This window comes from Notolabrus celidotus, chromosome 3 (genome assembly GCF_009762535.1).
Source record: "Notolabrus celidotus isolate fNotCel1 chromosome 3, fNotCel1.pri, whole genome shotgun sequence".
NCBI classification, from domain to species: Eukaryota; Metazoa; Chordata; class Actinopteri; order Labriformes; family Labridae; genus Notolabrus; species Notolabrus celidotus.
Genome location: NC_048274.1, coordinates 15,129,772 through 15,156,972, shown reverse-complemented (window position 1 = coordinate 15,156,972; position 27,201 = coordinate 15,129,772). Strand labels below are relative to the sequence as shown.

Sequence of the window (27,201 nt, the reverse complement as noted above, 5' to 3'; positions counted from 1 at the left end):
AAATTTGATCTGTTGTCATTTAGGATGGGAACAATGTTACATCATGTAGAAAAAACTGTGTCAACATTAACCTTGTGGGTGCGGTTGATATGGTACCAATAATGCAACAGTTGTTTAGACAGCATTAGATGGTACAGGTGTTCCTAATGAGGCGGCCAATAAAGTTACACCTTCATGCTGGACCAGTAACGTAGTTGTCAACAATTAGATGAGTAAGCTCGTGTAGGCGTCTTCTCTGTTCAGTGGCATTATTAAAAGCCACACCTCACACACTGGTGGCCTAGCAGTCTAAGCGCCCCACATACAGAGGCTACAGTACTCATCACAGGGGTCGCCGGTTCGATTCCCGGCCGGTCGACCATTTCCTGCATGTCTTCGCCCGCTCTCTACTCCCCACATTTCCTGTCTCTCTTCAGCTGTCCTCTCAAATAAAGGCAAAAAGGCCCAAAAAAATATAACTTTAAAAGCAACACCTCAAGTATTGATAGATTTACAGTCATTAACACTTGGTTGGGGATTTTATGGCCAATTTGTAATTAGACATGATCTGTTTATGCAGACAGAGTTTTTTAAAAATGAGTTTGGGCTGATTCACTCATTGAAGGGTGCACATGTTTACTTAAAGATCACTTTTAGGAACCTGTCAGGAGCTAGCGGCACTACATGTACAACTTCATGTTCATGTAACTTTGTTGGTGAAGGTTTAACCTTAAAATAACTATCAGTAAATTATCAAAAGATTCACTTTTTTTACAGGGAGCTGTGATAAAATCCGTATTAATAGAAGGTAGCTGAAAAAACAATGCTTCAGTCATTGATAACAATCAGGTATTCATTAATTTAGCATTTAATGTAACAAAGAAGCACCCCTTTGGTTGCTAATGGTACCATCCGGTTAGTTAATTAGCAATTTAAACTAGCTTTGAAGATATCATCACTTAATTTTTGCATTATTTTTTCAAAACATCGCTCAAATGCTGCAAGCTGTCCCCAAATCACACTTTGAACACATCAGTCTTCATACATGAAATTAAATATTAAAAACAGTGTCTGTATATCCCCTCTCACTTCCTTTAATCTTGCTGTTATTATAATTCACTAGCAGATACATATTCAGCAATATTTTCAGACAACCCTCAGATTTTCATCACAACAGATTACCTGTTTAGTCAAAGGCATTTTGCCCAAATCCCTCATACTTTCTGCATTGTACTTTATCTTGAGAATTTTTCCGCATAAATAAGGATTAAGTTTGACTTGTTGAGCAGCTACAGGTGAGAACATCGTTAGAAAAAAAAAGCAAGCTTACAGGCCAGACCGGCTGTGTGTTGGTGTGATAAACTGCTAATCCATGACAGGCATTTCAACAGTAGGTGCCCATTACATGAATAATAAGCTAGCTTAAAAGAAGGTGACTTTAAAACAGAGACAACCATATATTAAAGTAGCATTATGTAAAGAGAAGTAGGAGGAACCAGATGGCAGCAGGGATCAATTAGGTTGTCTTTCAAAGTAAAATGGGTTTTGAATATGCAAACATATACCGACACACATAGCAAACCTCCTGTTTAATTCTACAAACCTATCATGATTAATCAACTTCATGAACATATTCAAATCTGTCTTAATTTAACAGCAGCGATACACATTTCTAAAGAGGTCAGACCCAACTAAAATCGTTGCATCCCATCTGGATAATTGTGAACTACCTATTCTAGTAATTATCAAAGCATTTATCAGATACTAAAGAATCTAAAACTAAAATTAAGTTAACAAGATAGCGAGAGATAAGCCAAAGATAAAGCTGATAGCAAAACTTACTTGACTTTGTCCTCTGGTGCAACAAGTAAATAGACTGACTGTTCCCCGAGCGTCTGTCTGATTTCACGACACACACTGCCTTTAAGTACAGACGCCTGTGACCTCATCGGGGCGCTCAACCACTCAGTTTCTTTTACGTCAGCGTGAAAACCACACACCATGCAATAATAGCTGCCCAACTACTTTACTGTTCCAAGAGACAAAGGAGAAGCCGAGCGGAGCGCAGTGAGAGGTCTTTAGTGGTGCCCCAGTAAATGATACCATATGTCTGACTGTGATAACAGAGGATACAACAGAAAGAAAAAAAACATACACCGAATTATAATTAGCCAAGTATCATTAAACCCAAAGGATAATACCAGCCTCATTACCAAAGTCATCAGGACAATTTAAAAAGGAAACAGCGTACACCTCATGCGTTTATTATTTACACTTAAATGAGATAAAGATGGTATCAAACGCATTTAGCCAAAACAACCCTTTACCTTACACTCAAGCATGTAATTATTAGTGCCAGTTCTACAATTGTGATAAATATTCAATCAATATTTCAATGCAGGGATGCTCAGACAGACAGACAGACAAGAGTGATGGGAAATAAAACGCTATGTGTAGGAAAAACTGATAGAAAGACAAAAACAACACAAGTAGAGAAAGTTGATTCATAAATATTCCATCATCAACTCTAAGAATTAAAACTCAGTTTGCTGTAATTGGACCAGTCTGTCACAATTTCACCAGCATCACCCTCATTAAATGCACGGCAAACTGTGAGACAAGAAGCAGACCGCTACGATCTGGTTTAGAGGAACTATCCAAAGTTACCATTTGGAGGTTCTTCATTGGTAACGCTGCAACTTAATGCTGCTGGTTTGTATCGATTCTTGCGCCACCCTTGTGGACAAAGTGATACCTCTTATCTCTTGTCCTGTAAATGCAAAATTAGTGAATTCAGACAATAACCTCATCCTGTTGTCTTTTAACATTTAGATTTATCACACAATGTGATTATTTGCCACGAAAACAGCCAAAAAGGTGTTTCTAGAGCGAGATGTCAATCATCTGTTCTGACGCCTACTCCCTCAGAACAATTTCAGGCATTAAAAATGACAACAGAGAAAGTATCGGTGTTGTTGTGGATGGTCTTGTTTGCTTTTTGGGGTCATAAAGATGCATCAGTATCAGTTTCTCAGCCAGTTAAAAACTCTTCATAGTGCCTTTAAACACCACAAGTTTTCTCACATGAGCTTAATTAAAATAAATATTCTTCTTCAGAACAGGTTTTCACTCAGATACCAAACATTCACACCATTATTACCAAAAACACTACATGTTAAACTTTTCATTTCATTTGTTGGTATCCATGTTTGTCCTGTTTACTCCCAAGCAGGTACCCAACTAAACAGGTTTTGCATTTAGCCAAATGACAGCTTATGAAACAGCGTGACAGTGTGTCCACTTCCTCTAAAAGTACAGAGATACTAAATGTTGCAAAACAAATGTTTTCAATGTTACCACACCATAACGTACCTTCGTGTACGAAAAGAGTGGGTCACAACACTCCATTGGCAGGGATCAAAACAAACAAACAAAACAAAACTCCTGCACAGTCAGATTAAGTAGTCCTATAAGTTATTGTAGGTTTAAAATGTTTCAGCAATAAAGCAGTGCCAAGAGCTGTTTATGGCTGAAATGAATCTGCTGGTTTTGCCCACTAAAGATAATAGGACTACTTTATCTTTGAGAGCTAAGCTTTGATTTGTATTCCTTTACATATGTGTTCATATGCCGAGCATGCATAGGAATTATAAAGAGGGCAATTTATCATTAGAAAGAGAGCGTGTGCGACTACAGTTCTGGTTCTGTCTTCTACGTTTCAGTAAGTACTTCAGTTGAATGTTGAACCCAAGTGTAATACTGTGTCTACATTCATTTTCCAGTGCTTTCAAAAACACAGTATTAAAAAATAAAGATTGTGTGCGAAGGCACACAGAAGCAACAACAAACATTTGATTCTCTTTGTACCAGAGGGTTAGAAAGGCTGAGGACCACGCAAGTTATTCACCACAAGCTGAATGAAATTCGGTACACAAAGCAGAAGTTATGACTCTTTGACTCTCCTTCAGGAGGACCTTGATAGAGACGGATTTTCACAATTGTTTTCAATAAGTTGTTATTCAGATAGTTCTGTAAAACCATTGCACAGTTTAAACTGTGGGACCTCTAATAAAGTCCCTGTGTTCTCAAAGACAAGACAAACAGGGAAAAATAAATGTTGGAGCGTTCACCACCAGAGAGTAAACTGTATTCATCCAGATCTGAGCACAGCTGTGAGTATAAAAGTCTTCCTTCAGGAAGCTGGGGAACAAAAATGAAAACATCTCTATTCAATTAACAACTCAGCGTGTGTTGTTTATTACTTGAATGAAGGATCTTAATGTCATGAGTTGGTTTTGATCTTTATCTAAAAGTGAAGACTTTAACCATCATGTGTTTTAGTAAAGCACAAACTTACACCTGTGACATTATTTGTTCTCTCTCTTTATATTATGTAACTGCGAATGCACAGTGTCACAGCAGGTGTAAGAGGTTCAGTACAACTTCAGTTTAACAAAGTATTTGTTTTCTTATTTTCTTAGCTTTATATTGAATACGCTTAATATCCCCTTGCGGGTTTTATGGACTTAATCCGAGTAGATGCATTCAAACAATATTAAGATTTGTGTTGACTATTGTTTGTTTTCCTTTGTACTTTTTCTTTTACTGGAATTTTTCATCTAGTTCCTCAGACTTCCTGAAACAATGTTAGCAGTAATGTGACATGCAGCCCTAGACTTCACCTTTAAACACACACAGTTTACTTCATTAAGATGCTTAGAGGTCTAACATTTACTATCAGAACTATGTGCCTTTTATATAAGGGTTGTGTTGCTATTCTGCAGCACAGGACTCTACAGCCTTGTGCTACATATCCACAACTATCAGCAGTTCAATATTACTCCAGCTTAAAAGGTAGAACGGCAGTGTACAGGCAACACAAACAACGCCAAGAACACTTACTTTAAAGCAAGATCTAGTCTGACAGAAAACAGATACAGCTTAGTAACATAGGCTGTTAACAGACTTTTCAATATATCAACCTGGATTACATTTCACAAGATGACTCTTGCAAGAGATGGACCAGTCTGTCCCCAGCAACACCAGCTGTGTTCTGCAGATGTGCATTGATTATTTCTGGTGTCAAAGTTCAGTGCTGCAGGAATCTGCGTGCCACAGCCATAGCAGAGTGTGCTATATAAGAAGTCAAGTTTCCCTATGCATGAAAACAGCTATTCATACAGGCTGTAGAAAGACCCACATAACAGATCAGGACCGAGGGAAACTTCTCTCGCTCAGGCCTGCAACACTTTCATGTTTCTGAGCTAAAGTTAAGAGGTTTAAACACATCAGCTGATCGGAGTTTGCGGTCAGTTGACTCACCTCACGCAGTAAGTCCTTGACAACAACACGTACTCGCTATCAGGCTCAGATGATCTGATCTGATGAGGACTCCTCTGCTTCACAAATATGTCTGAAAGTGAACCAGGATTAACGTAAACTTGACACCGACCTGCTCCGTCTCACAGGTGCCTCCCCCTTTCCTCCCCTCTCATCCTCCCCTGACAAGCATTTCCGACCTCCACTAGCTCACATTCTTACTACTCATTCCTACCCGAGCAGTGTGGATCACGATCCAGCACACAGTTTACCCAGGAACAACCACAGGAACCGTGCGCGGCGCAGTCGACGTCAGCTCGGCGTGTGAGAGACCAGATCCCCCCTTCAGACCGAGACGCAAACAAAACTGACAGAGACCAGGATCGATCAGACAACACGCCGTCCTCTCCCGTCCGGTCCGGTCCCGTGTCAGGGTCCCCGTGTGGTACCGAGCACACAGCAAACTCCCCGACCACGCAGCCCAAACAAGTCAAAAATACGAGCCGGAGCTGGAAACTTACAATCGGCTCAACTTACCAGCTTCCGTTTACATCCTGCTCAGCTCGGCGTGTTGATGTCTCTCACCGCGGCGTTAGAACCGACGACAGCTCGGTGTAACGGCTGAAGAATTGATAACCAAGAATTGCTGGTTATAAATAGTCATGATACCCCTCTGGTGTACCGCTGAGTGGTCCGTACAAGCCCCAGGAAATACGTCACAGCCGTGGACAAAGTAGGGACGTTAGAGCAACACCTACCGACCGGCCAGTAGCGCTGCTACAGCGCCACCCTCAGGCCACAGGCTGCATTACACCCACAGGGAGCTTAAGAGCTGCTAAATGGACCACTCTGTTTATCTTTTTAATAAGAAAAAATATTTTTTTCATGAATAATGTTGATATCGTATGTGATGAATATAATATGTAATGAATATGGTGTGTGATTAATGTATATATGGTGAGTGTAGTGTGTTGTGAATATATATGATGTATTGTATGTATTTATGTGCTTTGGCAATAACATGTCTTTGTTCATGCCAATAAAGCAAATTTGAATTGAAATTGAATTGAATTAAGAATTGATATGTGTAAATCAATTAAGATGTTGTTTGTTTGTATCTTCTAATTTTGTCTATTTAGTGAAATTGACCCATATCAAAGCTGCTGTTGGTAGTCAACACTATCCCTCGCAACCAGATTTCCTCTTAGCCCCCTAACACAGATCGGCATGTGCAGGCTAAGGTGATTCTTGAGCCTGGTGGGACAGCTCAGGGTGTTTTAACCCTTTTCTGTCCATTGATCTGTAGCGGAAGAAAGAAAGAAAGAAAGAAAGAAAGAAAGAAAGAAAGAAAGAAAGAAAGAAAGAAAGAAAGAAAGAAAGAAACGTACTTTGTTAATCCCCAGGGGGGAAATTCAATTTTTTTTCACTTGTGTTGTTTTTTGGTCATGCTACACGCAGTTTTGTTGTTATATATACATACAATCATGCACACACACATGCTTCATGCCACATGGACCTCTCCAGCAACCAGTCCACTTGCCAAACTTCGTCCACACTGGGACTCAGACGGCGACCCTTCGGTTCCCAAACCAAGTCCCTATGGACTGAGCTACTGCTGCCCTCAAAGGAGGAGGAGGGAGGCAGAGGACTCAAGGCGTTACAGGATACTGTGGACCAAGACACCAAAATAAATACATAAAGAAATAAGGAAGTAGAGAAATAAAGAGGTAAATAAATATTGGCATGTGCAGTCATGATATTGTCGGACTCATAATCAATGGGAGGACGTAGTAGGGGCCGCCCCTCAACCAATCAGGACAGGTGATTCGAGATTAGCTATGATTGGTCCGTCATAATGGGAATGAGGGGAATAATAACATCGCTTGATACAAAGGCATTGGAAAACAGAGATTTCACAATAGTCTCAAATTACTCCACTTACTGATGAGTACCAATGAGCATTATGGCCTTTTCTCCAAATCCAGCAAAAAAAAGTAACGTTTTTTACACCATTCCTACCAACAGCAGCTTTAATACAGCATGCTAAAATGTTGTGTACTCTAAATTAAGATATTTCAACCAATTTGGCTCTCATTTGTGTTTATTCATCCTTGATAGATGTTTCTCTTCTCTTGTTTCAATCTATATATTTAATAGGATGCTGTAAACAATTAATTCCCAAATTATTTTGTCTATTCCTCTCCAGGTATGATACTTTAATTTTCAAGGTTTTCTCTTTTTCAGATAGTTCGTTGTCAGATGATTTTACCCAAGCATTTAAGTTGGATGTTAAATAATCTTATATTTCAGTCTTTTAGCTCAGTAATGCACACAGGAGTTGAGGATGTGAAAATAATTGAGACCTCTTGCTAAAGCTGGCAATTTTAATGTTGTCATATTTCACCTCGAACTTCTTATTTCAATTAATTATTTTTCTTTTTTATCAAATGTTTCATCTCAGTATTGTAATTATACTTTACATTCAGTTAAATATTTATACTTCACATAACTGTTATTGAATCTACAAGGAAGAGGGTTCCCAAGGAGGTCTAAGGGCTGGATTGTAAGGAGGTTACTTAATAAACAGAAGGTATACAGTAAATAAATGTGAAAAGGAGAAGAAGAAGTTTTCTTATAGTTTCCAGTGTCTGTAGTTTAAGAGAAAGGATTCAAGCTTTTTAACTTTATTTAGTTAGGGGGGGTAGGTCAGTGGGTAGAGTCGGTCGTCCCTCAAGCAGAAGCTTGGCGGCTCGATCCTACCTCCTGCAGTCACGGCCGAAGTGTCCTTGGGCAAGACACTGAACCACTTATTGCTCCAGGTGACATGGTCAGCAGTGTGAATGAGGTGGGCTAATATTGAAGATAATAATAATAATAATAATACCTAAGTTTTATATAGCGCTTTTAAATAACTCAAAGACGCTTTACAAGAGAGACAAATAAATAAATACAAATAAAGACATACAAGACAAGCAGATAAGATGCCTTACTATTGCAGCTTCTGCCATCAGTATCTGACTCAGTGAATTTGGCTAGTAGTGTACAGACTAGAAAAGTGCTATTCAAGTACAAGTCCATTTCATCAAATCAGTATTATTAATAAAATAGTAAATGCATACACTTATCTGCATATTTTCAGACTAAGAGCTCACATTAAAGTGAAATAAGTACAGCAGAGCACTATCAAGAGGAATGGTAATTAAAGGACCGGCTCAAGAGGGGAATAGAACAGTCCAAAATATTTATTTAAAGTACAAATGTGATGATACCAAGGGAGGTCAAGGAACAGATTCAATTATTTTCAGCATTTTAAATTAGCTGCCATAATAAGAGGCAGAGCAGCAGTGAGTGTAAAGGGAAGCTTTCTGTGTTGAGGACTGCTGGAGCTGAGTTTCTTCCTGTGGAAGCAAACAAACAAAGCATTCATTATACCCCCATGAACACAACATAAAAATAAAATTGGTTAGAGAAAACAAGTGTAAACGTAATAAAAGTATACATGCTCTCAACACTCCCTCGGTTAATTAAAGTAACCATGACAGAGCAATTATGAGGAAGGTTATAAAAATGAAACTTTATCACTCTCACCTCTCAGCTCCAGCAGGACGTCTCCCTCGTATCGAGCTAGTCCAACAGCGTGTCTCTGCTCATTGTCCAGCTCTTCCCACTGCTCCTCAGTGACAGCCCAGGCCTGCTCTGCGCTCAGCCAGGACAACTGAACTGCACTGAACACCACCTGTCAGACACACAGCCAGCAGAAATACTATCTCACCATGCAGACTTTCAAAGCAGACACTGTGAGTGAGGAGATAAGATCCTTGGGTTATACATTATGAAGTATTTTGAAAGTTGCAGAAGAGTAGTCAGGATAAACATACATTCATAATCCTTCAATTCTAAATGTCCAGGACTGCAGGTCTGTCTCCTTCCTGTACATGTATGTTCTATGTGTGTCAAGTATTTTCTCTATGTACCACAACTTTATTTGAAGGCATAAACTGTTAGCCCAATTGCTTCTAACTTGTTGAGCAAGTTATCTCTGACATAGAAGACTCTTGTCTCTGATTATCAATTAGTTTAGGTTGTCCTTTTAATCTAATACTAAGCATCTACCTTTAATTCTTGAAACGTCTTCCAAAACGGGAGTTTCATTGAAAACGAGACAAATTAAACCTTTCAAACAGTTTTAGATCACACCCCAGACATTTTTTTTACATCATATATATCACCTATCTAACAATTTATGTTTAAAAAAATCTATATTCTGTCTTCAAATAAATCCTATTTCTTACTGTGAAACCAAATATCATGTACATGAGTTGGTGCTTAAACTGACCATTCAAAACAAATAATATCATGACCATAAATCTTAAACTTTAGGATGCAGAGCTAAGACACAGAAGCAGGATAGCTAATAATGTCCATTTGGTCTCCCCTGCCTATTCTGTTTTACATGGAATTATGTAATGATACAGAGACTAGATAAACGTCTTTGTGATTTAGAATAAGTATATGACTTATTATAAACTAATATTTGGTTATATTTTCCCTTTTCAAAGAAGATATTTTAACATGTAATATTGTGGCTACTTAAAGTATTACTGATTGCTCTGTTAAATGCAAGTGTCCTGGTGAGTCATTACATTCAGTTATAAATAAACTGTATGTATAAACTCTAGACCTTGAAAGCTGCTTCATGGAATTCCACCATCATTAATTCAACTATTAAACACACATTTCTTACTGTGACAACATAAAAAGGTCTATTGATTTATTTTCTATGGCACCATACATTTACAGATGTACAATACAATATCTCAAACTTCACCAGTCAGCCATTTTTGTTGTGCTGCTATTCATGGACTCATGCAGTCATACTGAAGTCAAACTTTGCTCTTTGGTCCACCCTGAATTGTGCGCACAAAATTTTTTAGCTCCAACTCACGGCCATCTTTTTCTTTGACATCAGGGCAAAGGCCTCAGGGGTTATTCCCTCCACTTGTTCTTGTACCAGGGATGATAGCACCATGTCCTCCAGGCCCACTGGACACAGACACAAACAATGAAGTCAGATAATTCATGTTTCTTTTATCAAATCACAGAGAAAGTTTTCCCAGGCTTCCATGCCCCGGGGGATATATTTAATTGTAACTATCCATCCAAAAGCTGTCATCACCTCCTCTATTTGTGCAAAAAACAATCTGAGAAAAAGTTGATCAAAAAACAGTTTCCACCCTGAGGGACACTATTTTCTACTGCACCTGCCAAAGTCCCAATTTCAGTGAAAACTTCTGGTCCCCAAGCACTGACTGGACCAAAGGCCTCAGGTCTGGACAAACGGCTTGTCAACACCTCCATCTGCTGTTCTGTGCACGGCAGGGACATCTCCCGCATGAACAGGACCGCCACACTGCAGTTTGAGGAGAAGGATTCAGGACTTTATCCTCCTCGGAGGGTATGCAAAATATTGTCATTAGGGTTTTTGGAGCTCAGAGATGAGCCAGCCTCCTGTTAGTTAACATCTGTTAGAGGGTGAATGTTGATTTGGCTTATTTCTTTGAAGCCACAAGCAAGTAACGCTGTCAGAGTATCAGAGGAGGAATCAATGTTTTACTGTTTCTAATTACTGCTACTGTATGTGTGTGCACGATGTCTTTCCTATCTTGTATACAAATACAAGTATTTGTCAACCTTGGGGCTGTAAATGTCCACCTCTGTTAACATTTGTCTCTGTTTTGATGCCTTTTAATAGTGTTTTAAGGATGTTATGAATGTTTTCATGACACAGTGTTTATGGATCCTGTGTTTTATGGTCATTCTCAAGTTGCTTTTAAAACTGTCCAATTAAAACTGTCAGCCTTCTCATTAGGCGTTTTATTTCTACTCTTGAGTGTAGTTGTGGTAGGGAAGGATTGAATAAACACACACGAGGAATTTGACAAACCTGAGGTTGTAGGGACTCAATCTTTTGATCTCTGAGGGGTACAGACCACAGATCAGATGGCCAAATGTTGCAAGATCAACGGCTGTTAACTGTTCGACTTTCAGCTTACGTTTCCTCATCACACCCAGAATCACTGCTCTCATCTGACAAAACACACAGAGACACTTATAAACTATCAGTACAATATCCTTCTATTGACATGCATGTTCTAACCCTCCTGTTATGTTGCGGGTCAAATCGACCCTCCAGCAGTAAAAGTGCAGGCTAATAGGGGTCAAGAGTGTCAAATACTAATTGGTTCTTTGCACACACACACCCTTTTAACATGAATTTTCATTAGAAACAAGTGAGTTATCCACATTAAACCATGTTCTGTGAGAATTAAAGAACACTATTGCACTAAATATTGATTTAAATGGTTAGTAATGAAGTTAATAATGAGATTTGGGTTCTGACACTTTTGGATAATTAAATATGCCCCAGGTTGAATTGACCCAGGAACATTATTGCTGTTCCTGAGAAACGAACATAACAGTAGGGTTTATATAGGGTTTTATCTCGGCATGCACAAAACTTTTTTACCTTTTTAGGGCTCCAATCTGTCAGCGTCCCTAAATTTGCCAGAACACCCATATCAGTTAGATTGGCATCCTGCAGTTCTTTTTCTCCCATCTCAGTCACCACTGAGCCCAGAGCCAGCACCTGATCCGCTCTCAGCTCCCTCACTGGACCGAAGACCTGGATTGAACCAGGAATCAGATCATGCTTCAACAAAAGATTAAGGAAATACTGAAAACGACTCATGTTTTAGTCAGCTGTCACCAAGGATCCTGCCTGCTTGTTGTTCATACTCTGTCCTCAATCTTACCTTCACAGCTTAAAAAAAGGAGTTCTGTTTGAAAATATATACAAGGATAATGCATTTCAGATTTTCAGAAAAAAGGCATGACCATCACTTAAAAAAATAGTGTGTGCATAAGCCTTGGTGTGGAAATTTTGTATTCCCTCCATAGAATTATTATTCATCTGAGACTACACACACTGGGGTATTTTACAGGCAGATTAACCAACCCGTCTGAGTTTCATCCACAGTGCTCGTCGCTGCTCAGAACTCAATGAAGCATCTTCAGCAAAGATTTCGACACACTGTTTAAGATCTTCTTGGGACATGCGACCGAGCTGAGTGGACGTCCATGCTGAGGGAAATGTACCTCTGATGTCTGCACAGCTTGGAACTGGCACTGAAAAGAGGCCAGTAAAGTCATATCAAATCGAAAACACAAAGAAACAATTCATACTGACACGGATCTACAGTGTAGGTCACAAGTGGAGTGGTGCACGAACAGCTTTCGCTGGCAGGTTAAAATGACATACATTAGACACAGTATAAGAGCAGCACTCAACCTTTGGCTCTCCTGCTTCTTGCTTTGACGATCCCTCGAATGAGACTGTGGGTCTGTCTTCTGTGGCGATTCTTGTCCATGCACTGAGTAACACAGACTCTACCGACCATGCTGTCCTCCCAGTGGCTTTGACCCACCAGGACCTGCTCCACTGTGTCTTTATTTAACACTGCCTGCACAGGAGAAATACATATATCTTATATCTCTGCTTGTCAGGACACATCTAAGAAAACCAGATCAAGTGCAGCATAAATTATTTTTAAAGGTTGAGGTTTGTTGAAGCTCACCAGAGGGATAGAGTTAATCTGCTTCATTGAAAGAGAAAACACCAGCCGGCCCAAATGTTCAACATCCTCAACTTGCCATTTAGAAGGCTCCCTGTTAAACAAATACACATATTTGATCATAACTACTGATAACTGTAATCCATGTCTATCTGCAAACATGCAGTGTCTAAGGCTACAACCGACTTTTCTACATGATCGCTCTTATTGTACTTTATCTTACAAATTATTACCCCACCAAGAAATTTAAATGTATATATCAATAAAAAACAGGCATACATACATTACCAGTCAAAAGTTTGTAAACACCTTCTCATTCAAGGTTTTTTTATTTGTTTTAATTATTTGAAACACTGTAGATTAATACCAAAGACATCAAAACTATGAAAGAACATATATGGAATTATTTAATTAACAAAAAAGTTTTAAACAAACCAGAATATGTTTTATATTTTAGATTCTGTAAAGTAGCCCCCTTTTTTCTTCATGACAGCTTTGCACACTCTTGGTATTCTCTCAGTCTGCTTCATGAAGTGGTCTCCTGGAATGGTTTCTAATTAACATGAGCCTTGTCAAGAGTTCATTTGTAGAATGACTTGCCTTCTTAATGCGTTTGAGACCATCAGTTGTGTTGTTCAGAGGTAGGGTTAGTACACAATGTATAGCCCAATTTGACTACTGTTGTAATCTATATTATGGCAAAATCATATTATTTCATAGTTTTGATGTCTTCAGTATTAATCTACAATGTTGAAAATAATTAAAATAAATAAAAACCATTGAATGAGAAGGCGTGTCCAAATTTTTGACAGGTAGTGTATCTATCTGTAGACTGTGAATTTCTTACAATGCACTAGCCTAGTGACTCAACATCTGTTAGCTTAATGCTGACATGAACATATAAATCTTTGGTGTTGTTATATTTGTCATCAAATCATTAGAGCAAAAGTTAAATTTGACCATTTGTGTTGAGACTTCATGCCTACAATATTAATAGCATTCAATTCAGCCTCAGCTATACAGTATGAATTGGCATGATTTATACACTACAAACACTGCAGGAGAAACCGTTTTAATTATTTGATACTGTATGGTTTCTTAGGTTTGCAGTTGTGTGTTTGTTATGCATACAGCTAAAAGGCACTCACATCAGTGAGTAGTGTAGTTTCCATATTCCTATCTCAGTTTCACTTATTCAACTAATTTATCCTTCTGATTAATTCTAAATAACAGATCCTTTATTTATATAATATTTCTCTCGAGTGTGTGAACCCAGTGAATCCTGAATTAAAAAGTAACCCTTGACATATTTTTTACCCAGTTGTCACAGCCAGCATTTGTCCATTCCTCCCCACCAGAAATATATTTATTTACCCCAGCAGGTCTTTCTGAGTGAGCAGGGCACTAATGTCTCTCAGGGCCTCTTTAGGAAGACAGAAACCTCTCATCTCCTCAAGCCGCAGAGCCAGAGCTCCTCTGTCCACCAGAGCCAGACTGTCTCGGTCCAAGAAAGGCAGCAAGGGCCCCAGAACATCCAGTGTGGTGCCATCAATCTCCTCTGCTGCCTGAGAAGAGCCCAACAGACCACCACATGCAGTCAGTGACCCTGGATCACAAGGATTTCACACTGATATGACTTCACTTCTGTCAAAAGCTGAGAGGATGAGGCAGGTTATGTTCTGAATTTTCTATCAGTTGTCTCATGTGTGCTTGTTTGAGGAGCCGAAACCAAAGAAGTTTGTTCTTTTTGTCCTATGACACTGCTATTACAAATGGAATACATGACTCAGCCTCGCTGACGCAATCCCTGATTTATTCTCACCAGAAATAGCATCTCTTGGCTGCAGTGTGCTGTTAAAGCTCTTTGTGCTGCTTTAATTACACAGAGGTTAATTTAGGATTTCTGATTAACCTTCAGAAACAAGTCACACTTGTTTCACACCAAACATAAGGCAATGTGTGAAGGTTAGGTTGTGTTGGTGTTTTACCAGCTCAGAGACAGCTTTCTCTGCTAAATTTGTCTGCTTGTAATGTGGCAGTCTGAGGAACTCAGCAAAGTTAGCCTGGATGTAGCTCAGGATGCCTCTGAAGGATACATTGGATATGTCCTCTATCATTGTCACTCTGGAAGAGAACAGAACAGGGGTGTGAATCTTTCCATAAACTGTGAAAAACAAGATAAAGGTCTATATTCATGTTTTATAAGGAGATACTTCACGGTAATGTTGCAGCAAATCCAGAGCTCAAAGTGTTGACGTCGACATCGGGATGTGTCCTCAGTTCTTCTACAAGACATTTCCGCTGGTAAAACAGCCAAAACACACCTGAACTTGTTAAAATCTAACAACCTTTTTTTTTCAAACAAACACAAACACAGTGAAATAAACGACAAATCAATCACTGCTGCGTTTAAGTTACTGCGATATAGAGTTTAAGGGGTGCTGTGGAATTTGTTTCTCACCAGAGCAGGTCTCAGAGATCCAGGCAGCTCAGTAACAAACTGAAGCAGTTCTGCAAAGTCTGTATCATTGCTCCAAAGCCTAAATAACTCACAACTTATTCCGCTGGCAATATGACCCAGATTCCTGTATGAAAAAGAAAGGTCATGGTTTAAAAAAGACTGTTTCTGGATGTGTTTGTGTGTGCATTTTAATATCTGTGTGTGAAAGAGAGAGTGTGTGTATGTCCAATTCAGTTTTCATGAAATTATTACGAAGTGACTGACATTTTTTAATGAAAATTCTCTGGAGCAATAACTCCAACTTACCTCACCATCTGGCTGGAAATGTTTCCAAACTTGTTGACCTTTTTGAATAAAACTTGAGCCTGTCCAGACAAAAAACATGTCAGACTCCTCATTCCATCTCTGCTTACCTTACAGGGAACAACATTTTAATCATTAAAACTGTATTCAACTGCACTTTTCACACAAGTCCAACCAGAATTTTCAGTCCCTGAAATCTTTATATATTATTCTAATTGAATGACCGTTTTCAAGCTTTCCTAAAAACTGATGAAATAAATGTCTGCTTATACAAAAGGTATATAAATCTCTAAGGTCAAACCTGACCCAACATTGGTATGGTCCTTCTTGATTGTTGTAGATAATTCACATTGTTGTTATAGTGTTGGGATGTAAAGACCATGAGGTAGACCTTCAACAAGTACTACTCACAAACATCCCCAAACAAGCACCTGTTTATAGACTGGATCCACATTTTGTCATATTCTGGCCTAACAAAGTGAGTTATAGATTACAGGGAGCATAATCACGAACATTTTGCTGTCCGGTTTTCAGTGTGTTTTTCTTTGCAGAGTCATTGCTTCTTACTATTGAATCCCTTAAGAATAAAATACATTTGCAGCAGATATTTTTAAAGGACACAACTACAAAGTTTGAAAGCTAGATATTAAGTCCACAGTGTTTGATGCTTGAAGGAGATTAGGTGAAATATCACTCCAGATGTCGGATCTAACACTTTGGTCTAAAGCGAGACATTTCCAAAAGCTGACAGTCACGCTGTGTCCTATCCTGGATATTCATGAGTCATGTTTTCACAGCCATGTTTTTGATTTTGATCAGATTACCCCCCCCCCCCCCCCAGCCCACCCCACCCCACCTCCTTTAATGCTGATAATAAGCCACCACATCCTTACTTTACCCAATAATGACTTTAATAACTGTGACTGCATCAGAAACAATGAGGTTCATTTCTACTTTCTTTCTTTCTTTCTTTCTTTCTTTCTTTCTTTCTTTCTTTCTTTCTTTCTTTCTTTCTTTCTTTCTTTCTTTCTTTCTTTCTTTCTTTCTTTCTTTCTTTCTTTCTTTCTTTCTTTCTTTCTTTCTTTCTTCCATCTTTCTTTCATTCTCACTCCTTCCATCTTTCCTGCCTTCCTTCCTTCTCTATCCTTCCTTCTTTTCTTTCTTCCTTCCTTGTTTCTTTCTTTCTTTCTTTCTTTCCAACTTTCTTTCTTTCCTTCATTCCTTCATTCCTTCCTTCTTTTCTTTTTTCTTTCTTTCTATCAGACATTATTACCACACAGATTGCAGAGATTAAATGATATAATATCATTAGACTTCAGGTTATCTAAATAGAATAAATTGGGTCTGTTGTTTCGTGTCACATCATATCTGAGAGCAGCTTTGAATTGAGGAGCGCCATCTCTATTGATTTTACAGAGGTCTTCTAAGGCCGAGAACAGAAGCTGAAATCCACTCTTGGCTGTGACAAAATCCCTTAAAGGTAGCCATTATTAATTTATGCTACACTCCTCCACACCATTGTACTAAATCCAAACTAATTAGCCTGATGGTGGCTGATGCGTATGGAGTATTAATATCCTGAAAGGATCATCTGAAGCATGTCCAATGAGTTACAGATTAATGGGACTAGAGCTGGTGACATTTTCGTCTCTATAGTCAGAGAACTGCAGCTCTATTGTTGTCGTATCAATGCAACGTTAAACATCAGACACAAAGGTGGAATGAGGTAAAGTGTGCACCTGTTGTTGTGACCAGAGTATGTCTCTGTAGAGGCGGATATCTTTCAGGATTGTTTCACCGGTTACGCTTTCTGTTAGCTTCCTCAGAGGGACAAATGGTGACAGACAGTTTACCTGCTCAGTGTTGTTCTGCGTGTCTCTCTGTAGAGCCTGTTCACACCAAAGAAAAAGAAAAAGAAACATTGTGAATGCAAACCTGAAAACCTTTGAAAGCCATTTAGAAAATACAAAGCAGGTTTTACACGTGTGGATCAAATGAACACTTTGTGGAAACCTGAGAGACGGATTAGATTCATGTTTCTTGAGCTAACGTTTTTTTGTTATTTGGAAGAAAATGTTTGACTTTTATCATAATCTGTGATGATAAAAAGACAATAGTGATAATAATTGTCAAAAATATATATTTACCTTTATTGTCAGTTTATTTAATACATGACAATAATGTATATATGAGTAAATTATAGGGTGTAATGAAAGTTAAGAGGAATAATAAATTACTAACTGAGAGCAGATAATAGCACCATCACCTCCTGCATAGCATTGTATAGCATGGCTCTATGGCCAGGCTTAAGCTCAGTCAGCAGTGATCTCAAACACTCGCAATGGGTAGCCTCACTGATCTCATCCCACTGGAGGTCTGTGAGCACAGCAGGGGAGAGACCACAGAGTAACGGCTTCAGCTTGCAAAGTCTTTCCATGGTGAGCTGGCAGGGAGGGAGGGAGGGAGAGAAACACAGCGATGAAAGGGCAGTCGGCTTAAATCCAACAAATTAAATTAAAAACCTCGACTTACAGGGATGTCGTTTGATATCTTGGATAGGATTTGAAAAGCCTGGGGAAAGTATTTCAAAAATTAACAAGCATTGAATTTAAGAAACACAGAAAGGTTGCATTTTGTGTGGGCAGCGGTCAAATATTTTATCAGTTTTAACTGTCTTATTTTCTCTAGAAGTACAGAAGATAATTTCATGTAGATCCACAATTACAAAAACCCTGCAGTACATATTAAGATCAAGAATAACTTATCTTTTTTGTTCACAGGGTTGATGCAACTTACTGTCTCCTTGTGAGAGAAAAGAGCTATGATAGTCTGACATTGTTAAATCAATTCTGAAAGCTTTCATGGACATTTAAAACTACACCTGAGCACTATGGCAGAGATTAGCAAATACAATAGAATGGTGGAGATACAACTTCACCAACGTTTGGCCAAAAGTCCCACGTAGAACAAAGTCTCCACTGACCTGCGCTGGGGAATATCTGTGTGATCCTGGCTGTGTGAGGACTTCCAGGAGTTGTTGTGAGGGAAGTGAAAGAAGGAAGGAAGTGCCTAACTGAGACGACAAGTCACTGAGGGCTGACAGCTCTGCAGGAGCCGAGCTGCTCATGTTCACGTTCTGAACGGCTTGTATCAACCAAGAAGCCATCTGACAGTGAAACAGTCAAACAGAGCTGGTCAGGCTGATATAAAACTGTAACTGTGGATTTAGATTTTCTGTAGAGCATGTGCTTCTTACTCTGCCGCTGGGGCTGATGAAGCCTTTGGATATGCACCGGGTCAGCTGCTGCCAGAGAGCCACAGGTGAGTCCTGAAGAGATGAAGCCAGGTCCTCTGGATCCAGGTAACATATAAGGACTCCTAATCTGAAAAAAGACCATCTGTCACTTTTCTTTCAAGATCTTCTTTTCTCTGGAATTTTGCCTTTACCGTGTTATAATAATAATAATAATAATAATAATAATAATAATAATAATAATAATAATAATAATAATAATAATAATAATAATACTTCTAGTTACACCGTTAGACCATTTAAAAAAAAAAAGGTTACAAATTATTTTCAACAGACTTTAAAGTTTCATTCCATATTTTGCAGAGTTTAACCCTTTGATCTCCGACCACTGTGTTTCAAACTGTGTCTGTTTTAATTAATCTATTGTTTTGTGAATGATTGTGTATGTTTGTTTGTTGTTTCTAATGTGCCTGTGATCTCGATGATATTGGAAATGAGGGAAACCTAAATGTCTTTTTCGAGAATAAATAAAGGTTCTGAATTTAATTTAATTTAAAGCTGCTGTGAGGAACTTTTGTTTTGTATCGATTCTGGCGCTCCCTTTTGGCCAAAGTGATACCTCTTATCTCTTGTCGTATACATGTAAATGTAGTGTTTTCCACAAAAACCTCATCCTGTTGTCTTTTAACAGTCAACTTTATCAGGCAATGTGATTATTTTCTATGAGAACAGTCAAATAAAGGCTGTTTCTGAAGCAAGATGTCCATCATCTGGTCTGACACCTACCCCCTCAGGGCGGTTTCAGGCATTAAAAATGACAACAGAGAAGGTGTCAGTGTTGTTGCTGGTGGTCTTGTTTGCTATTGAAGGTCATAAAGAGGCATCAGTATCATTTTCAGTCTGTTTCTCAGCCAGTTAAAAACTCCTCACAGGGCCTTTAATTGAACATGGGCAGCACATAAAACAAGCAGGTCATAAAATCACACAAGGCTAGATCAAGAAATAAAACATATTTTAAAAGACAAAATTCCTTTAAAAGAACTCTACAGGAGTACAATTGTTTTAAAATATATTTTTAAAACAGTTAGAAAATAAAATAAAGTTCAGGTAAAATCAGGACAGGTTTTAACAATGGATTTAAAAGAGATCTCTGACTCAGCAGACCTGATTTCCTCAGGCAGATTGTTCCAGAGTTTTGGGATCCCTCACTGCAAATGCCCCTTTTGTTTTCATTTTGAACACAAAGCCAATTTCTGCCAAAGGATCTCAACATACATGTACAGACTAGAGACAGTACAACTTTAAGAAAGCTCTCAACACAGTCATGCCAATCTGCAAAAATCATGTCAAGTAATAATCCTCAGGTGCTCTGTAGGAAAATGTCAACTGATACAACACTTTGATTGCACTTGTTTGCATACATAACGACAGCCAAACACAAACCGACAGTGCAGAAAGCAGGAGCTCACACATTCACACTGAGGAACGAGGGACCCACCTCAGTATGCCATCACTTGTCATGTTCTTCTTCGTACTGAAAAGGGTTCGGAGCACATGTCGTCCCCGAACGCCATCCAGGCTACTGTTGCCTAGTAACTCTACAAGAGGAGTTAACTAAAAGAGATGCCAAAATTAATCAACGTTACACAGGCGGGTGACAAGATACAGGAGACAACAAAAGAAATGTCTGTGTGAGGCGATGGTTGAATTATAGATGGTGATAGTGAGCACTTAGTTGAGACCTAGTGAAGTAGCAAAGGCTTTACACATTTTTTCACTCCTTCAATCATCTTATGATCTGGTTTTTCACTCATCAGGTTTTCCCTTTAACATGTCACAGTATCACATGTTAGAACCGTAATGTCCTTATTAACTGCCTGGCCCTGTCTGAGATGGTTAACATTAAAAAAAAGAGATACCACCGTTGTGTTTAAACTTTGAAATAAGCAAAACATACTCTCACCTGTTGTGAGGTCAGTTGCTGAAAATGGCTGACCGGAAGGAACGGCAGAAGTGGAAGGATGGATGTGAGAAAGTACGGTGGCCATGTAGGGACATCACCAACCACACTGGACTGGAGGAGTCTCTTTACAAAAGCCTTTTTCTGCAGGGACTTCATCCCTGAGCTGTGGTCACGAATGGCTGTCAGTCTACAGGGAAACCCAGAAGCTGTTAGCATCTTGGACAGATGAGTCTCACTGAATGCATTATCAGATAGGTGAGTAACTCACACAGTGTCGTTGACTATCAGGGACGCCGGGAAGCTCATGATGTCAGACACAGACATGAAGGGAATGAACTGAGACATGTCCACGAACAACTCTGGAGTCACTCGTGGGAACTTGTGGATGAAAGCAGCAGTCATTGTTTCCATGGCCTGTAACTCTTTTTGAGAGGCCTGAAAGAAAGAAAGAAAGAAAGAAAGAAAGAAAGAAAGAAAGAAAGAAAGAAAGAAAGAAAGAAAGAAAGAGAGAGAGAGAGAGAGAGAGAGAGAGAGATAATTGAGGTGCATTTCATTTGACCTCTTTAACTATATACACTGCCATCATTCAAGGAAGATATTATATTCAAATAACATGAATATTATATATTCTTCAAATACATATTAAACATGTAATTGTTCAAATATCTTCTGAATAAATGTCCCTAATGGTACATTGAGTGTAAGTTGGAAGTTTCTCTACAAACCTGGACAGTTTCAACTTGTAACTGGTCCCAACTTTGATGCATATGAGAGATGAATCTCTTCACAGCGTCTTTTTCAGCAGACATCACCAGAGTACGAATGCTGTCTCTTGGCATTTGAAGATACTCCTGGTGAGATAAAGTGATTCACCTAAATATAAAGTTCAATATGAAAGTCTGAATGTGATTATTATCGCTGCACAGACCCATACCTGCAGGAGAACCCTCAGAGCAGATGAGTTGTCGTCCCGCTGGATGAGGTCCCACAAGACGGGCTGATGAAACGGCAGAAAAAGTAATTCACTCTTCACTCTGTGTGTGTGTGTGTGTGTGTGTGTGTGTGTGTGTGTGTGTGTGTGTGTGTGTGTGTCCGTGTGTGTGTCCGTGTGTGTGTGTCCGTGTGTGTGTGTGTGTGTGTGTGTGTGTGTGTGTGTGTGTGTGTGTGTGTGTGTGTGTGTGTGTGTGTGTGTGTGTCAGAAGGCCATCTTACACTGAAGCAGCTCAGCAGGTCTTCTTTCAGAGTGGCGTTCTGCTCTCTGCGCAGGAAGATTCCGATGGTGTGCAGGACACTCATGGAAGCTTCTGGCTGCAGTTCGGCCCAGGACGTGTTGTCAAGTAGACTGGAGAGGAGCATGGCCTGACCTAAACCCTGTCTCGCCTCTCTTTCCCCCTCGTCCAGTCCTGAAGACAGTCCCACCATGATGTCCAGGACTCGAAACACATACCCCAGCGCCAACAGGAACCCTTCTCGTTCCCCTCCCTGGACTTCACACACACTCAGCTTGTGCAGAACGTCCACCAGCAGCGGGGCCGGGTCCACACACAGCTGAGATGTGTCAAACTCATACCGTGCCGGGAGCATGTCAAAAAATCTCTGCAGGAAGCACTTCCTTTCCTCGAGTTCTGCCTGCAGGTCAGCACAGAGATCAGCAAACTGAGGCGCTGATTGTAACAGCTTATTGTAGAGAGTTGTGTTTAGACAAATGTACTCCCTCAGTCCATGTGTCTGCTCACAGAGCTCCAGGAGGGTGGAGTTGGTAAAATGATGCACCTCCCATTCCCTGTACTGACAAGGCTCCTCAAAAGTATCAACATGGGTGTAGTTGTGTATTTTGGAGCAGTATGCTGCGGCCCAGCTGCCCTCTGGTAAGGTCTGCTGTGATTCAGGGGAATCTTTCCCACACAGGCCTGATATCAGGACAGAGTTGTTGGGAAGGAAGCAGTGTCTGAAAGCCTTTGCAGTGAGCATCCTGCTGCCTAACGGAGCCAAACAGTTCTCACCAAGTCCAGGGCTTCCTATGGCCTCACCTGTCAGGTGTACACACAGGTCATCTATACTGGTTTGGTTGAAAAAGTGGTAGTCCTTTGTCAATACAGCCTGTGAACATTAGAGTTAGATAAGAAACAAAAACATATGGTTAATTCAAGAGATGGAAAAACTCTTATGCACAGAGTAACAAACTAAAGTTAGCCTCTGATTCACAGCACATTTCCCCCCCAATCAAAAATATTTCTAATAATCCAGCATAAAACCCTAAAACACACAGTAGTAGGAAAAATGTGAAAACGTGGTTCTAAAATATTATTTTCAAAACCAAATACCCTCTGAACACCCCTGAAAGTGGCTTTTTTCCTTTGTCCAATTCTCCTAATGATACCTACTAATTATTATCACTCCATACCAACTCTGACAACTGAAATAAGTTTTAAATCTACTTTTTGCATTATTTTGTTAACCCTCCTGTTATGTTGCGGGTCAAATTGACCCTTTTTAAAGTTCAAAAATAAAAATAAAATGGTTAAAAATATTTTTTCTGTATGAAACTTCTTCTGCTTGGCTTAATGGGTGAAACCAACATATAAAATGAAAATGGTTAATTTAACATATTTGCAACCCCCCTGCATGTTTATAGATATACTGTTTGTTGGTCAATTTGACCCGGCAGTCAAAGTGGAGGCTAAAAGGAGCCAGAAGTGTCAAATACTAGTTGTTTCTTTGCAACTGTGTGACATATTTCAACCCACTCATACACACACACGCACACACACACCCCTTTAACATGAATTTTCATTAAAAACAACTGAGATATCCTCATTAATCCATGATCTATTAGAATTAAAGAAAACCATTGAACTAAATATTGAATCAAGTGGTTAGTAATGGAGTTAATAATGAGATTTAAAAAATGTTTATTGGGATTTTTTTGGGTTCTGACACTTTTGGATAATTAAATATGCCCCTTGTTAAATTGACCCAGGAACATTATTGCTGTTCCTGAGAAACGAACATAACCGGAGGGTTAATATGTCTATCTTAACTGCTAAAACTACGTGTTTAACCACAAACACAATTTAATTCACAGCAATTATGCCTCAAAGTTTCGTCTCACAACATACGTGCAACCTTGTTAGTGATGCAGAAGAAGAATAAGAACAGGAAGCAGCATGACTCAGCTGAAATTACATCGTCATGGCTAGACCACAGTTAAGTCCTCTCTTCTATTTTCTATATCTTTTCAATATTGTCAGCTTTAATCATGTTACTTGTTTCATCAGAATAAGATGAATGAATTTCAAAGTTTTTCTCATTTATTCATAGAACTAAAATGTCATTTGACAGCTAACATAGCTGCAAGCACAGCTAGCACATACACAGATGAATCAGAAGCTACGAATCAGAAGCCAACTTCAGCGTTGTTTATTTTTGGGGGTTAACTAGGTTATGGTATGGAATCAGTGCTGGTATCAGTGCTGGTATCAGTGTTGGAAGGATTTTAACAGGAGCATATAGCAAAAACTTCTCAGAGTGCTCACGTATTAAAGATGAAGTACCTGATGTGCTCTCTGCAGCCAGAAAGAGGAGTTGGCACACACTGTGTTGTTAAATTCCTGGGCGAAGAACTCACTACAAACATGAACCCAAAGGAAGTCCTCCTCGGCAGCCGACAGGTACCAAGCTGCATCAGAACACGTGGCATGCAGGTCAAGCCCCATCTGAGCCACTGCAGAGCTAACTGACTCGTTCTCCCCTTCAAACAGTTTACAGTAGAGGAACACTGTGAAGTTTGAGACTCCAGTCAAGCCTGGGATAGATTCATTACACGCTGCCTCCAGGATTTCAATAGAGGTGGGGTACTCGATTTCTTTCTGCTGGTTGTAGCTCTCTCTCGTTCTCCCTGTTGGTGACTGGTTGAGCTGGGGGCGGTGGGGTACATTTGAGAGTTCATGAAGACGTTTTTGTTTTGAGCTTTCTCTTGAAGAGTGTGCTGGTGTTTGTCGTGAGCTTGGTTCGTCTCCTTCAGTGGAGGGACAGGACAGGAATGGAAGAGAGTTTGGAATTCCCGGGGACCCAACACCCAAAGCTTCAGTGTTCCATGTCACATTGTGTCGTATCCCCCTTCATTTGTGAGGACAGAACAATGAAAGCCATGAGAATCTCCAAAAGAACAAAAGAAAGAAACAATCAGAAAAGGTGACTGACTCAAATATCTTACCATAAAATCAGCTGCCTCAGGTCGCCTTCATAGAAATAAATTAAAATCCATATTAACAGCAAATCAAAGTGAGTGATAGTGGGGGGAAAAAACACTGGAAGTTTCTACACACATGACAACGTCTGATGTAACAGTTCAGCTCAGCTAACAATGCTCAGGTTATAATGTTACTGACATCAATGAGCGGATAAAGAGATTAGTTGAGCCGACAACAGCTGCTTTCACCAGCCAGGATGACGGTAAGAGATTGTAAAGCAGTGTCAGTCACTGTCACTGTCCCTCTTGTTGCTTTTAGGTGAAACCAGGGCCAAACTGTGGCTCCTAGCAAAGAGGAGAATTCTTTGTAAATTGTCTAATGACAAAAAATTCATAATCCAGAGTTTTATCAATAACATGTTTGAAGACACAACACGTGTGACATCCCTGCTCAGAATGATTCTCTCTGATAGCACTCTCCCTGTGGGCAAGAATTTGAGGGAACTCACTAAATAAACAAATTATTTAATGTAAAGATTGTTTGCAATAAAGCACTAAACAATAACAAGCATGAAAATGTGTATGAGCTGTTTTTCTGTGGGATGAATCAAGTGTAGAATATTCATGAGTTCTTATCTGAGGCCATCTGCTCCACATACTCACCCACTGAGCACTGACCCAGAGCGTTGGACTGTGGCACATCCACCAGGCTGCTGACATCATCAAGCAGCGCCATGGTGGCTTGTGAAACTTTTCTCCTTAGGTTACCATAAACAGAATTCCCCACCCTGTGCATGAGGCCTCTCCTCAGCCCATCTAAACCTTGCACCAGAGCTAGATTCTTCTGTGCCATGTGCCCCCCACGTTCTCCTCCACCTGAACGTGACAACGCCTGCAGCAGGAAACTTTGCACCGAGTCTGGATCGTCCTCCATTGCGTCTTCAAAAGAGTAATTTCCAGCCACTGCTTCCTTCCTCATGGCCTCAGGAGGCAGGCTGAAGGGCTTCAATCGTCCAAATGCACTTGAACTTTTACTGTGTTCAGCCCCTTCCCCTGCTGGGTGTAGGCTGACCACAGGCTTCCAGTTGCGTGTTTCAAGGAAACGCAGCAGCTGCTGAAGCCAACTGACACTGAAGGCACAGTCACTACGGCCCTTAAGAGCACAGATAAAGCCCTGCAGGCCGGCGCTGGCCTGGCCATAGGTCCCACTGACCAGAGCCTGAAGAGCAGCTTCTAACACTGCGCTCACTGTCCTCCAGTTCTGGGACAAGTAACTCAGAAGAGGCCTGTAGGGCTGACGCTCTGACAGGGTGATCAGACTCTGCAGCAGCCCCAGCAGCCAGTCCCAGTGAGGGCTGCCCCGCAGGGACAGAAACCAGTCCTGCACCTTGACACTGGGTCGGGGTGGCACCCTGCCATTCCACTGGTTCATTGCAGCGCTCCCCTCAGACTGGAGAAAGAAATGCAGCACCTTCTCCCACAGCTGCTCCTCATCTGTCTCTGCGGGTGCCCCCTCCAGCTCAGCACCCATCTCTTGGAGGTACAGAGAGATGTTGTAGAGGAAGCCAGAGAGACGGTGCCTGTCAATTGGCTTGTTCAAAGAGGGCAGTTTCTTGCTTGGAAATAATGTTTTTAGGCTCCCCATGATATTCCTCACCCAAGGGTTTCCAGACTGGTCCTTGTTTGTTTCTGGGGGAGCCTTCTGAGAGCCCAAACTGCTTCCTGTGCTCCATTTTGAAATGATCTCTCTCAGAATGGCGTCTCTCTGGTCCGCTTTACTACTTCCTGAAAGAGACCCATTAGAGACAGCTTGAGGTAGCATCACACATCAAACACATTTCCCCAAAACATTCAAAAAAGTACTTTACAATATGCTTCAGCTTAGCACTCACCTGTCTTTTCAGACAATCCTTGTCCCAGTAAAACGGCCCAGATGATGATGCTTGAGATTGTTAGTGTAGCCATCTCTGGCTGTTTCTCTGCCATCTTCATCTCATGTCAGCAGCGCAGTGACACATTGCTGTCACATCTTTCTCTTCAGGATGATTTTCTAATGATATCACAAAACCCTGTGTTTAAACAGATGCAGCTTTTTCTGTT

The 27,201-nt window shown here is 40.1% G+C and overlaps 2 protein-coding genes across 4 annotated transcripts in view; both read right to left on the bottom strand.

The window, feature by feature from the left end:
- furina (furin (paired basic amino acid cleaving enzyme) a) overlaps window positions 1–6,021 on the bottom strand; it is a 109,702-nt gene extending 103,681 nt beyond the window's left edge. The window contains exon 1 of one of the 3 annotated variants that reach the window (XM_034679931.1): window positions 5,836–6,021. The gene's annotated coding sequence lies outside the window, so the exon portion shown is untranslated. Of the gene's footprint in view, window positions 1–5,301; window positions 5,784–5,835 lie in introns of those variants that run through there. The other 2 variants (XM_034679933.1, XM_034679932.1) reach the window with 2 other exon arrangements.
- A 2,504-nt stretch (window positions 6,022–8,525) lies between these two features.
- LOC117810592 (stereocilin) lies at window positions 8,526–26,080 on the bottom strand. Its single transcript, XM_034680503.1, has 28 exons — window positions 25,765–26,080; window positions 25,126–25,150; window positions 24,464–25,028; window positions 22,122–23,009; window positions 21,844–21,906; window positions 21,635–21,760; window positions 21,178–21,344; window positions 20,910–21,096; window positions 20,445–20,560; window positions 18,950–19,076; window positions 18,677–18,859; window positions 18,226–18,264; window positions 17,960–18,136; window positions 17,433–17,582; window positions 15,697–15,755; window positions 15,391–15,514; window positions 15,148–15,230; window positions 14,918–15,053; window positions 14,304–14,494; window positions 12,933–13,023; window positions 12,647–12,818; window positions 12,314–12,483; window positions 11,825–11,980; window positions 11,243–11,385; window positions 10,560–10,708; window positions 10,244–10,341; window positions 8,887–9,034; window positions 8,526–8,696 (listed from the first exon to the last, which is right to left on the bottom strand). The coding sequence occupies exons 1-28, from the start codon at window positions 26,078–26,080 to the stop codon at window positions 8,608–8,610; spliced, it is 4,938 nt and encodes a 1,645-aa protein (XP_034536394.1). The 3' UTR covers window positions 8,526–8,607.
- Window positions 26,081–27,201: the final 1,121 nt, after the last annotated feature.

Bases quoted from the DNA above. Each gene is read 5' to 3' on its own strand.
- LOC117810592 (XM_034680503.1), bottom strand. From the start codon at position 26,080: ATGAGGAAGGAAGCAGTGGCTGGAAATTACTCTTTTGAAGACGCAATG. The intron at 25,151-25,764 runs GTGAGTATGTGG...ATTTCTATGAAG, and splicing joins TCTGGGTCAGTGCTCAGTGG to GCGACCTGAGGCAGCTGATT. The intron at 25,029-25,125 runs GTAAGATATTTG...TCACAAATGAAG, and splicing joins CTGAGGCAGCTGATTTTATG to GGGGATACGACACAATGTGA.